Consider the following 14,643-nt stretch of genomic DNA (forward strand, 5'->3'; position numbering starts at 1 on the left):
CGTTTTGTTTGTTTGCTCATTCATCTGTGACGCATGTTGATGTGTCCGTGATGAATTAACAACACTGAAATTTTCATCAAGCACTGCGCTTGAAAACAGAAGAGCCGCAATTACAAGCGAAAACTATTTGACAGATTTGATAACATGTTTACCGTTGCTTTGTTTGAAGCTGATTTCGGGAACAGGATGCGTCTGTAAGGGTTTAGATGATGTGTACAGTAAGTAGGTTGAGAACACCGTTGTAAGTGTCTGTGGTGTAATTACTTCCATTTGGCGAGGCTTAGAAGCACATCCCTTGACAGCTTAATGTAGGAAACCGGGGAGTATGGCACATCTGTGTGCATGTGGCACATCTGGTCCGCTGTTTAGTGAGCAAGGAGAAAGAAAAAGGGAAAAAAGAATAAACTTCTGTGTGCTACTATGTTTTCTAATTGCAGTTTTTCTGTTTTACCCAAGAAAAAACACGATTATCTACATATAACTTCAAGCTCACAATACATAATCACTTCATGTGAATCGAGGCCTTGTATAGAAAGGTAGATAAATGAAGCTGCTGTATGCCAGAATTCAAAGAATAGCCCCACAGTTTTCAAGGGAGATCCCACAGCAGATAAATGTCTCTTTCCCAATCACAGTGGGCCACGTTGGTTAAGGAAATACAAACGTTAATATGTCAGCTCTCATATAAAGGCAGCCAGTCTTGTCAACGCCCCCAAACAACACACCTACTGTTAAAGGGCAGATGGGGAGGATAGGGAGCAGGAACAGGAAGGCTCAGATATGCTGGGTGTCTGTGCTTGGGGAAGTTTTATAGGCCTAATTTCACCTAAACTCTGTAAAAGCACTATGCGGATCCCCAACCCCGCCTAAAACTGCTCTGAAAACAGTCTGCATCGCTTCTTTGATCCTCATTTGCCATCAATGGGCTTCAGAGAGGCAGAGAAAAAGACAGACAGATGAAGTCTGGGTTACCATTCTGGGTGAAATACCCTCTCATGGCAGGCAGAGCAGCCCCATCTCATCATCATTCCCCCACTTCCTTCATTTCCTCTGGCAGACACTGGGAGCATTCTACCACCCATCTGCCCCCAGTAAATATTGCTTGAAGGCTTAATTATACACACACTCTGCTGACACACTCGCACACGCGAAATTTCCTGCAATGCCACAGCAGAGAATTAAATGCGGGGCATTCGTTCATCAGAATGTGTGGAGTGTTATGTTTGCTTCTGTGTGTGTTTTTGTGACCTCTCAGTCCATTATTATATCCCTCTGGTCACATTTGGAGCCCCGAGGGCCTGTGTGACCAACTGTGAACACCCTGTGTTCTTGTCACCAAGCCGTGATGGTCACAACCCACGGATGAGGCCATTTAAAGCACTCAAATCAATACTTTTCTCTAATGCTTTAACAGAGATTTTCGTCTTGATCAAAATCAGAAATGAGTCTGTTTTTCAGCATAATTTCTGACAAATGGCATGTTTTTGGTACAATTAAGCGCTAACGTATGTCTTTGTTTTTCCCAGCAGATGATGAACGACCATGAAGATGACTCCCCAGACAGCTGCCTCAAAAAGGTAGGATCTCTTTATTACTTGAACTTCACAAATCCTTCCTCTGTCTCTCGCATTACTCGCTTGTTTTCCCAAAGATTTCAAAGTTTTTCTGAGTGTGAGGACAGTTTGCAGAAATCATAAAAACTACAAGTTGTATGTGTGTATTTGGAAGATTTTAAAATATTTCTTCACAAATCCTTATTCTCTGTGTGAGGATGCAGCACATATCACCTCCAATGACTGTTTGGTTTGAGAGTACAGTTCTGTGATTATTTTAGCTGGTAAACAAACATGTCAGAGTGTCTCAAAATGGTTCATCAGACTGAGATTGTGGCCTACGGTTGTACAAGATCCATTTGGTTTACCGTCATCTGCATGCTTAAATAAAAGGAACTTTCTGCAAACAGACAGAGATCTGCAATCCAGGAAACCCCTCTCCTCCCTCAGACAAAAGCACTGATGCTCCCAACACTCTGTGACCGATACGACTCATTGACCAGTCACTGACCACTTTATGAGGTGATAAATTTATTGAGGAGGCTGGGCAGTTTGTTTTTACGGCCAGTGTCACCGGGTCAAAACGGAACAGCAAGAGAGTTCATGTTCATCTAATGGTCCATGAAAGAACAATGGCCGCTGCAGAGGGCACACTCTTTCTGAGAAGTAACGAAGCCACGCAGGCGTAGCTGCAACCCGAGTCAATGGCAGGATATTTGAAATCAATGGCTGAAAATGGGGCAGCTGTGAGTTATATGGTGCTTTGTCAGATTAGAGTTTTAGATGAGCAATACATGACATTGAAAACAGAAAAACCCACTGTTGAGTTTGTATTTTTTACATGTAAAATTTGGATTGACTGTACTTTGATTGAAATTCGGGAACTTTAGTTTACTACATATGGACTGACTGACAAAACATTCATCTTATGTGACTGGATGCTGCCAACTTGTCAAAGATTTCAGAACAGAACTTCAGATTTTTGTCTTATCTTACATGACAGAGTAATGGAAGATAGCAGTAGTAAAGCTAATGGTGGCCTATTTTTCATCTCAAAATCCAGCTCCCTTTCATAAAAGCGAGGAGAGAACATGGGGACGCTACAGAGATGCCTTGTGAGCAGCCTTAGGAAAAAAGCATTTCACTTAAAATCTCCTCTGGCGTAATTTCCCGGTTTGGCTCTTATAAAAACAAAACCACTTAGATTTACTCATTTGCATTTCAGGTCAAGGGTCTTGTTGCTGCACCTTCTATAAACAGGCAGGCAGGCATGTAAATCACCGACTACTTGGTTGATTTGAAATCCTACATTAGTCAATGAGCTTATTTTAAGAGTTGACCGCAGGTGGTTTGGGCTGTTCCGTGTTCCCCACATGTTCGTACAATGTGGAAAAACCTACTTGGTTTTATAAACTACCTAACCACCTTCCACATGAGAGTGGCCCACTGCACTGCACTCTGCACGCACTCGTTCTCACACACACACACAGTGACACACTCTCAAATACATATAGTCGGCATCCATGCACAGATAGAAGCATAAAGTTGCAATGTACACACTCTGGCTCACACAGATGACAGAACACAGACATACAGTATGCCTACCTACAGTATATAAAATACACACACACACACACACACACACACACACACACACACACACACAGAGGCCACATCTCATTATGCAGAGTGTGAGTTGCGGTGGGCCCTCATCGGGCGGTGGCAGACCACATGCCTGTTATGAATATGAATGAAATTATGCATGAGCCATTCCTTATGACATGACTCATTCATCCACATGCAGTCACACACGAACACAGGGCACGCACGCACACACACACGCACGCACACACACACAAACATCGACTTCTCCTTCCTCCACCGTGTCATTACCATCGCTATGCTTGATTAAAGCAGAATGTTAATTGAGTCGTAGCTTGTGAATAAACTAGTTCATTGCTGAAGGTGTGTTTGCATAACTGTGTGTTATTAATTCTCATTTGTTGCTGTGCTTTACATTACAGTGTTGTGTTTATATATGTCGCATGTGTTTTATACAGAGAGAAATGCCTACATGCGACTACAGCATGCGTTATTGAATTAATGTAAACTTTGTTTTAGCCACCATGGTGACTGATTATTTTGTACAGGCAGGCTGCCAGGTTCTGCACAAAAACGGGTAGAATACTGCGTGTGCATGGATGGATGGATTAGCTTCTAGTAGTAATTTTATGGTAATTCCAAGTAATAATGTAGCAATGGCCTTTTTATAGAGCAACCCTTTAATACACAAAGCACGATTTTAGAGAGAAAAAGGTCGGCCCTGTACGCAGTAAAAGAAGTTGAAACAGAATTAAAAAACAGAAGTAGAGTCAATTCAAGTAAAAAGTAAATAAAATCTTAAAATCAGAGGGGTGTTCTCTAATAGAATTATGTTTTAAGAAGAGATTTCACCCTTGCCTTGTACCAACACATTCAAATTGACCACAAACACAGGCTCAGTCCACATGGCTGTGTCAGTCTAAAGGCGAAAGGCACCGTTAGAGTCAGGGATAAGGCCGGGGATAAAATGGAAGCAAAGATATTATTGTAGCTTCTCCAGCCCCACTTACTGAAAGCTGCCCAGAGCTGCCCTTACAGCTCTGTGTGTGTGAGTGTGTGTGTGTGTGTGTGTGTGTGTGTGTGTGTAGTTTAAGGCCTTGGATTCATATCCTGTTCTCGCTGAGCCATATTGGCTTACGCACACATGCACCATGAAGTGACTCGCATCTTCACGCCACACACAAGGACAGAAAATAAAAAGATCTGTTATCTGAATCCCCTCTCTGCTTACTTCTTCCATCTTCTTCCACTCATTTCATCCCAGCTGCCTTTCTCAGCAGACAGGATGGTGTTGTTGTAGCTATAGATCGCTATCAGTGGCTATTGGTGATAGGATCAGGGATTGTTTGGTTTGGTCTGGGCTGCCCGTACAAAACCGGACTATCTGTCTGTTTAGCTGTCTAGGCCCTGCTTATGTATATTCTCATTCACACACTGCACATACACTTAAGTCTGTAAGTTGTGTGTGTGGGAGTTAATAGGGTATTGGAGGACTTGTGTTTTCTTTTTTGGATTCCTCGGATTTAAAAGTGCTGGCTAGATACGGAGCAGGGGAAAAAAAAAAGAGAAGACAGTCTGGGCTGTGTGTGTGTGTGAGTGTGTGTGAGTGTGTGTTTGTCTGTGGGTGTGTTAATCCTCATCTTCAGAAGAGCGCTGCTGTCCATGCCGACGTGTGTAAACACTCCAGCAGATCAGATGGCAGATAATGACTTCCAGATAGACACCCTCCATTCAACCAGCAGAGAAAATCAATGAGCACTGATTGCTTTTTTCCCAAGACGATCATCTCCCCCGAAGGCTACTATCTATCTCTCTCTCTCTCTTTCTATCTCTCTTTCCTCCCTCATTTTCTCTGTCTCTCTCTCCCTCTCCCTCCGAGCCCCATTCATTCGCCTCTCAATACCACTGAGATTGAATCAATTCATGCCGCTTTTCACAGGGGATTTACAGCGAAAAGATACAGAGGAATATCTCTTTAAGACGATCAAGTCTCTGTTGCTCTGTCTGTTTCGCTCTTCCTCTCTTATTTGTCGGACTTGCCAGATGCGTTTCTCGATACACGTCTTCATCCTGCGCCTGACACAGACGCTCTTTTATGGATTTCTGCTACGTCTCAAGCGCAATTTGATCTGCATCACAATGCGGTGTTTGCGGTGAATGTGTGTTTTAGATGCTGCATTAGCTGTAAATGGGAATATGACAGGGGTTGATATGAACTCTGACCTATAAGTAGGCTTTTCCCACTCCATGTTGAAAGACTGGGGAGCCAAATGGGGGTCAGCTGCAGTTGTGAGTACATGGGTGTGTACGTGCACGCACTGAGTGTCTTTCTTTCCCCCCCCTACGTATCAAGCTGGGGAATTGAGTCTCTAAATACACAAGCTAAATGGCCCTAAATGTATGAGGGCTATTATGTGGACAGGGGGGAGGCTCATGGGTCACAGAAGTGATCCAGTGCTCCGGGCCATAGTTTACCCTCTGCCAACAGCATCGCATTCCCCCATCCCACCTCCCCCCCCCACTCTTGCTTAAATAGGCTCATGATTGATTGATAATTATGATAATTTGTTTGAAATGATTATCTGGATATTATAATCACTGCCACCCCGGTGTGCCACGGGGGCAAGTCATTTTTCATAATGCTGAACGTCACAAATACCCCCTGGTTATAGAGGTGGCTCTCTGCAACACACATGCACAGATACAGATACGAAGCACATTGCAGGCCTAAAGTTGGATTACGCAGAAACATCTCATGGCATAGATGCTGTGTATGCGTGAGCTGATAGATGGATGAAGTGCTGAAATGATTCATTAAACCACAACCGTTTTAATAATTCAGCAATCTAAACATTTATGATAGATAGATAGATAGATAGATAGATAGATAGATAGATAGATAGATAGATAGATAGATAGATAGATAGATAGATAGATAGATGGAACTTAACACTGTGTGGTTAACTCAATTATCCTAAAAAAAAAAACCAAAAAAAAAAAAACATGGCAACCGTGGCATGATCAGGAAGTTTCCGCACCTCTTCTTGTCACTCTTTGGCAGAAAGCAAACACACTGTAGCTCCAATCATCCCATCTTCTCTGTCATCTACAGGAAAAGAAGGGGAGGAGTGTGTGTGAGTTGGGTTTTGGGGGGGGCAGATGTAGGAATAATATTTGCGGTTTTTGCTTCGCCCCGAGATGACTTAATGATGATATGGGTCTCTTTCTTCTTCTGGGCAGGGTTACGTTTTAATGGGCCCTGAGTGACATGTTTTCATTTGGCTCCATAACCTGCTACCCCCCCTCCTCCCCTCCCCTTCATACAACACCACCATCACTGGCACCAACATCATCACCACCACCTTCATCCCCTTCAACCCCCTCCACCCCTTCAAAATATATACACCGCGAAATGCTGCGCTGTGTCAGGTCCGATGACGCGGGAGGGGAAAAAAGCGGTCTGAAACCGGAGGCAGTCGACACCAAGCTCGCACACAGAGTTTGTGTGGAGGTTATGGAAGGATGGGGTGTGGTCTGGTGCAGACAGACAGACAAATATCCTGAGATCGAGCTCATTTGATCAAAGTTATGTATGTTAGGGGATTATTTGGATTTTACTCATGGGAACTTTTGCCTCTTGATGTTGTACAAGCTCTCAAGCCTCTCCTTCATCCATATTTTGTGTTATTGACAAGACAACTTAGGTCTATACTCCTCCTGGGTCATTGTATTGCATACACCTACCTCCAAAGCTTCAGTAAAGGTGCCATATTAAGCTATTTATTGATTTTCTTATTCATTACGGGCTCCTTATGCTTCAAGAGGTGGTTCGAGAGGCTACAAACTTCTCAGAGACAACTTTAAATTTTAATAGCAGTAAATATTTCATCCTGAGAAGGTTTTTTTTTTTTTTGAAGTACTCCTTTAATGTTGTCGGTAGAAGATTCTTATGTCCAGACTTTGTTGGCCAATAGCGTCGATTCGTGGAAGGTCACGTGGTCCAGACAAAGTCAGGGTTGTTGGAGAGGAGGTGGGGAGTAGGAGGAGAGGTGAAGACAGAAAGAAATGGTCTTTCTCTTTCTCTGCCTGTCTTGTCTGTGGGAACTGTCCCAACTATGGTTACTGCAGAATGCTGTCATTATGCCCTGTGAGGAGCATTCACTCAATGGCCACTGCTGTGTGTCGCTGTGTTCATGCATGTGTGTGTGTGTGTGTGTGCTCTCGTGAGGGCCACTTTTAACTTGCACTGGCACTTTTAACTTGTGTGTGTGTGTGTGCCCAGTGTGTATGTGTGTGTGTGTGTGTGGGCCTTGACTGACGCATCTCTGTTGTTATCGTCGATCAAAAACCAACGTCACATCGGAGTGAAGCGCTGGGAGAGGAATTCAAGTGGGAACGAAAGAAAGAGTGGAACAGATAGAGAGAGACAGAGCGAGGGGGCGGAGGAGAAGCACGAGGTGATCGGAGGCACTTTCACATCAGCTGGCTCCCTGACCCCTGTCTCTCTCCCTCTTTCTCTCGATCCCTTTCTTTCTTTTCTTCTGCCTTTCACTCTTTCTATCCCTCTCTCATTCCCTCTCGCCGTCTTTGTCTCTTCATAATCTCTCTCCCAGTGGCCATTCCCACCACATTCTCCGGGGTCACCCAACAAAAGAAGCAGGGCGATAGTCTTGACAGTTGCGGGGGCTGTCATATGAGTTTCTTCACACATATGCACACACATTCACTTTCTCACATTTGTTTTTTTTTTTACCATCCACATGGAGGCATTGTGTTGTGGCATAATTATATCCCTCTCAACTTAATGATAGAAGCCAAACTTCCCTCTGAAACACTTCAATTTATGGATTTATTTTGCAAAATGACATACTTCTTTTATTTCATGTAATAAAATCCAACCTTATTTACATTTATCTTATTATTCCTATAAATAACTTATCAAATATTGGCTCAGAGAGTCTTTATAATGCGATATTTTGCGACTACAAAGATGTTCACAATCTTTTGTGAACGTCTTTGCAGTTGCACCTGGGCTCACCTTGTTTTTTTTTTTTTTTGATCGCACTCATCAGTCAAATTCATTTGTAAAGACTGACGATTTAATGAAAGCCTGCACCTTTGTAGATCCACAAGCAGCAGAGTGTAAAACGCAACTCTTCAATACTTCAGCCCTCCTAGAATGCATTGCAGCACAACGCCCTGAGGTGGAATTGATTCCCTAACCCTTAATCCTAATGCGAAAGTTCTGTTTTCCCCAAATTGTAAAGACATCACGTGAAATGAGGCAGATAAATATCCTTACTCTCTTGTTCTGTGTGATTTAATATAAACACAAGGCCATTTGAAAGGACATTTAGGAAAGCTGAGATATTTCTGTTACAAAAGCATTTCTTGGCCTTATCATTCACGGCTAAAATGTCTTCACTTTGGAGGATTAACGTCATCTCTCGGCTTTTAAGAACATTCGATGCTTCGAAATAGAAACAGAAACACGCATGCACCCACACAAACACACACACACACACTCTGTCTTGTCTGTCAAGAAAAGCAGCGAGTCCATTAAGGCAGACAGAGTGAATACAGAGGGCCGGCTGGTCAAGCATCGGTGATAATAACATGACAATCCACATGGCGTTGCCACGGATACACAGAAGCCAGGGGGAGGGTAACAGCAAAGAGTTGTGTGGTCCTGTTCGTCAAAAATATTTTCATGTGTCAGGCGAGGGAGATAAAGGTTCATCTGCACATGAGAACGGCTGGAAACATCTGATACTTCACATCACGAGGAGAAGGTTTTCCCTGCAGACACATCTACCTTTTAATATTATTTTCAGCTGTTTTAGATAAGAAAATGTACATGATCTTAACTGAGAATATTCCACAGGTTATGTTAGAATTGTCTGCTTTGTGGATAGTTATACGTGTGGTTTAAGAAAGGAAACCTGTTGACACACCGCTTCTGAGTGAGCGTAACTTTCCTGTTTGTTATTTTTTACTTAAAAAGAGAAAAGAGGGGGGAAAAGAGAAGCAGAGATGGCATGAGAGGAGGCGACGTGTCGACAGAACGCAATGTCTATAGATAGACGGGCAAAAGATGGAGTTAAAGAGCGAGTGTCGGTAAAGATGGAAACGCTCAGAGCTCAAGAGACAGCCGGAGGCAGGGGGATGGGAGGGCATGACAGGGAGGAATGCCAGAATGCCCAAGAGAGGCAAGAACTGCCAACCCAGTCACAGACACAGCCCGTCTGGGGGAAGAGAGACAGAGAGTTGGGGGGGGAGAGAAAGAGGCTGGCCCCGTCAACACAAGGTCATGTGAAAAAAGATCCCTCTTTCTGCACCCACCCATCCACCCACCTACCCATCCGTCCATCCATCCATCCCTGCGTCCGCACGTCGCTTTGCCCCCTTGAATATTTTTTGACAGACAAAACATTTGACAGTTCATCTGGAAAAGAAAATAAAAAGAGAAAAGAGCCAATGAGGGGAGGGAGAGATGTAGAAGTGAGGGATGAGGAGATGGCGGGAGTGTGTCTGGGCGTAACAGGTCTTAGGGGAGCTTTTAGCCACAGAGTGGTAAGTGAAGCGTGCCGTGTGTTCAGGCTGCTCTGGTTAACTGTCTTCATACTCATGCACACGTATGCATGAACGTCCGCGCTCGTGTGTTTTTAGTATGTGTTTGATGGGCCCCAGATAGGCCAGAAATTGTGCTGTTTTGTTGATCTTCTATGGTGGCTGGAAAGTTCCAAAAATTCATGAGCTACGTGCACTAAAACTAACAAGAGTTTGAAATGAGAGAAAAGCCAAATGCACCGTCAGTTTCTCAAAACGAGAGTAAGAGCAGTCGTTAGAGATCCAGATCAGTGCAGAAACAAAGTAGTGACATTAAGGGAAAAAATATTGCAAAACCTGTAAGAAGAAGAAATTATTTTTTTGCAATAAAAAAGCACAAAATGTATAATTTCATGCTACTTAAAGCTGCTTTAATAAATACCTTAAATAAATGTCTACAGATAAATGAGGAAACAAAGAAGAAAAATTATGCTGAAGTAATAATAATAGTAATAATAAAAAAGAAACATAAAATATTTAATTTTGTTTTATATTTAAATCTGCATTAATAAATACATTGTGGTTAACCTTTAAAGGTGGAGTCTGTAATTCTGGTGAAATATTGTTGATATTTAGCATATATTAAATAGTTAGCATGTGTCTAGATTTGTCACTCCAACTCCTCTCACATCCCCTCCTTCTCTTTCCTCGTGCTCCGTGCACGAGCATGAACGTGCACATGACACACTGGAATATTGTTGTGTGGATTAGTCCAGGCTGCTTTGTTTGTTTCCCATTTCCAGAGTCAGAGCCGTGTACAAACACCATTTTTTCCCCTCAGCACAGAGTGTAATAGATTAGAATCGCTGACTCTACTTTTAATCAAACGAAATGTAACGTTTAAAAGTGAGATTTATCAGCCAGTTTTTTCCCTTGTTTTATTTTTACATACGTTTCCTGTGTGACGTGGTAACAAAGTGCAGCTGCTCACCGTCAAAGGGCAAATAGATGCAACAAGCTCATAAATAAAGTGGACAATTAGACAGATATTTCTTCCTCAGAGGTTTTTAAAGAACAAACCACAATTAAAATTACAATAAATGCTGTCTCTTGCCAAGCATTTATTATGTTGCTTCATATCAAATCAGGTGTAACAGCTTTTAAATGTCATATGTGTTGCTGAGCCGTGATTGGACTACATTTACTTTGGTAGTTTTGCTTAAACTTGTAACTGAATGTTCGGGTCAGTTTCATTTGTTCGTTTAATTGTCCTTGATTTGTTTTATTGTCACACACGAGTGGAGTGTAGTCCAAATGAATTCACTGAAATCTGTTTGTTTTCTGACTGCTTGATTGCAGAATAGTGATGTTAATCGTGTTTCCTCTCACTGAATATTTCTATAATATGTGGCTGCTTTTTAATTAGACTTTTTTTGACATAGCTTGTAATGCAGTCATGTTGACAGAAATCACTTTCTACCCCAGAAATCTGAATAAACTCGAAGGCCTGTGCGGTGGTAAGCTCCTCAAAACAATTGGTCGGACTATTTTACGTGCTAATTTCTTTCCATAGCTGATGGTATCTGTACCTGTTGCTGCAAATTTGGATAATCCACCCTCAAACACATTCTGAAAACCAGGGTTTCTGTCCTCTCTATCCCTACTTTAGCCTTTATCCTCACTTCCTTCCCTCTCCCCCCTCCTTTCATCCCTCGATCCTTCCCTCCAATCTCGGCTGAACAGTATGGTCTTTGACTGAGTCTTAATCTTCATTACAGGGCATTAGTCCACTGGGGAGGCCCTGTCTCGTCTCCCCACAGCGCAGCCTGGCACTGTCCCACGAGGGACGTCCTGCCACGGCACAGCACAGACACCCTGCCAACCCCTCTTGCCTCCCACTGGCTTCACCTTGGTCGCCCCTTCGCTCAAATGAACTGTTAAATAAACGGCAGGCCTTTTAATCCACACGAAGGAGAAGTGGAGAGAGGGGGGGGGCGGGTGGAGGTGGTGGCGGAGTAGATGGCAACGCTGGTCAGGAGAAACAATGGAGTCGGCCCTGGACGCCTCCATTTAAAGCGACCATCAATCATACTCACCATGAGATTTCACTTTTTCTTTCTTTCTTTGACGTAGATTTTATCATTAATGACTAAATCTCGGGGAATCGGAGCGACAGTAATCTGAGGCATGTGGCTGCGGCACTCATACGCGGCCCGTGAGCATGGCCTAGTGTCTGGTGAAGCATGTGTGTCTGTGTGTTTGTAACTTGGTGTGTGGAGGTGACAGACTATCCCCACTAACGTCCCTCTTCTACATTTGTCTCTTAGCCATCACTGTCTCACTTAATACTCGTGAGCATGTTCTCTCACATACAATACACACACACACTGATTGTCTTTTTCTCAGTTGGAGAAGCATATACATTTTTAAACACACACACACAGACAGCTGTATGGCACGCAAATAGTATATTGCTTCTTCTCTGAGCTTGCTAACAAGGACAGTCGACTCGCTGTGAATTAGATAATTAAAGAGGATTGCTAATTGAGTAAACAAGCATCGGGGCCGTCACCCCTAATTAAGTGATTACAAGGAAGAGCACACTCAGCCAGCACAGTGCTAATTAACGCATACACAAACACACACACACACGGACACGTGTGAGGACATGGAGAATTATCTGTTAGAGAAACAATGATTAGGCTGAGTGGGGGATCCCAGGAGAGGCAATGCAATGAGAGGGTATCACACACACACACACACATTTATACACACAGCATCATCCCAAGAGAGGGGTTTTCTGTGTCTTAGTACTAATTCATAGTGGATAATCCTTTTATTCAGCTAACACTGAAACTGATGGGAAAAGTTCAGCGCAGTCACAGAGCGTGACCTACACACTGCCGATATTAACACGTATAGACAGTGCCTGGGCACCGAAGGACAAGGGGGATCCGAGGCGACAGTGTTCGGAGGGGGGGGAAAGGCTCAATTTAAATGCAATTACACATCCTTTCTTTTTCAGTGGTGATTATTGTCTCAAGCAGCAGATTTTCACAGAAAAATTCAATACCCAAATGTAATAATCCAATCAAAGCTTTGTATATATTTACATATTTTGTTGTGGCTCTTCTACGGTAATAGTACACCCCATTTAGTTTTTCCACACTCCATGAAAACACAGCGTACACTGGGAGTCGACCCCATTCTAATCTCAGCTGTGACATTTCAGATCAAGATGCTCATATGAGGATATTATCATAGAGAGTGTTTCCCAAGGGAGAATTATCCAGAACATTAACCAGGGAGTCAAAATGATTATTTTGCCCCAGCTCTCCTTGGGGAATCTAACACTATGAATATGACATGATTTATTCGTATATAAACTATATCTAGTCAAATATTTATGTGGATATTAATGACTTTGCTCACTGAAAAGGGATTCAGTGCTGAAACTGAAAAAAAAAAAAAAAAAAAAGGCCGGCCCATAATTGAAACTATAGCAAATTTGAAATCAGTTCTTTGGGTCCAAAAGTCAGATTTAATTTCACACAAAGAGAGATTATTGCATGTTTTTATAACTCATTTTCAATCAGCTGTTTTTCCTTAATGCGCCAGGTCAGATGTAATATTTTCCTGAGAGTACAGGATTTTCACAGCAGAGCACAAAAGCAGATCAGGTTGGCTTAAAAATCCACTTACAATGAAGAAAAAAAAAAAAAGAAAAAAGCATGCATTAATTAAGAATCGCTCCGGGGATGAAGTCTAATTATTTTTGGAGCAGAAAAGATTTTCCATGTTGGTCAGGATAACTGCGGTGTGGTGTTATCTGCTAACAACAAGGGCCAGCCTTTCTACTCCCCTACCAGCACCATTGTGAGGCTGATTTAAGATCCCCAGCTAATGGGCATACCTGCCTGACAAACATGACTTCTTAGCAGGTGACTCCTGTCAAGTATGTCTGAAATAACAGGTAAATGAATTAGCAATAAAATGGACTTAGGGTTAACAGGCAGGGGTGCCCATTATTACAGCTCCTAATCACTAAAGAGATGCCATTCACTTGCCTTAAGAAGGCAGCATTTTTCACCGCTTGCTGGCCACCGGCCCCCTCAGAGCCACAACACATTTCTAATGGAAGGCTCTCTGCTTGAGCTCCAACCTCCCGAAAGCCCCCAACCATTTCTTTCTTTCACTCTCTTTTCTCTCCTCCACCCACACCCCACTCCCCCCCTTTCTCTCCTGTAAGATTATCAGTTTTGATTACCGCCGGCAACAGGCTCTTACCAGCGGTCGGAAGCGGCGTCTCACAGACCTGAAAGGCCCTCAGCAGGTTGCAAGAAGCTTTTGAAATTATGGGGCTGGGCTCAGAGGGAAAGTGCTCTGCGCGCCGCTTCGTGGCCATTTAATCAACTCCTGACTTTTGATAGTCAAATAATGGCTAATTACAGTAGCACCTGCCCACGGGGTTAAAGGGTGGAACGGATTTAATGAGAGAAAGGGAAGAAAGAGTCGGAGAAAAAGGAGACAAGAAAATGGAAGAGAACGAGGAGCAAAGAAAGATGGAGAGTGTGTACTATTATCTTGTGATTGGGTGCAGTAAACCCTGGGACGCTCTTATGCGCCACCAGCTCGACTTGTTTTTCTCATATGCGGCGTATGGTTGACGGGGTTGGTGTTGTGCAAGATGAGAAGAATCTGAGGTTGAAAGATGGACTGCTGACAAAAATGTTAAAGAATGCTTTGCTTTTGTTTTTTTTAAGTGAAACTGTGGACACACAAGCAGGTTCACTTTTCATAACCCTGTTGAAAAATGACTAATTCAATGTGCATAGAAATAGTTTGTAAATGAACAGAATTAATTTCTAATTAATAGCTACAGAAAATTGCTCCCATGTCACTCTTTCTTCAAACCGTCCGTCCATCTTTGTCTATTTCT

At 42.9% G+C, this 14,643-nt stretch overlaps 1 protein-coding gene across 5 annotated transcripts in view; it reads left to right on the forward strand.

Moving 5' to 3' along the window:
* Window positions 1–14,643, forward strand: part of prdm16 (PR domain containing 16) — a 177,443-nt gene that overhangs the window by 94,430 nt on the left and 68,370 nt on the right. For all 5 annotated transcript variants that reach the window (XM_008275770.1, XM_008275765.1, XM_008275767.1 and 2 more), the window contains exon 3: window positions 1,530–1,577. In XM_008275770.1, the coding sequence (XP_008273992.1) occupies window positions 1,530–1,577 (48 nt within the window). The remainder of the gene's footprint in view (window positions 1–1,529; window positions 1,578–14,643) is intronic.

Source organism: Stegastes partitus, unplaced genomic scaffold (genome assembly GCF_000690725.1).
Source record: "Stegastes partitus isolate 25-593 unplaced genomic scaffold, Stegastes_partitus-1.0.2 Scaffold58, whole genome shotgun sequence".
NCBI lineage: Eukaryota > Metazoa > Chordata > Actinopteri > Pomacentridae > Stegastes > Stegastes partitus.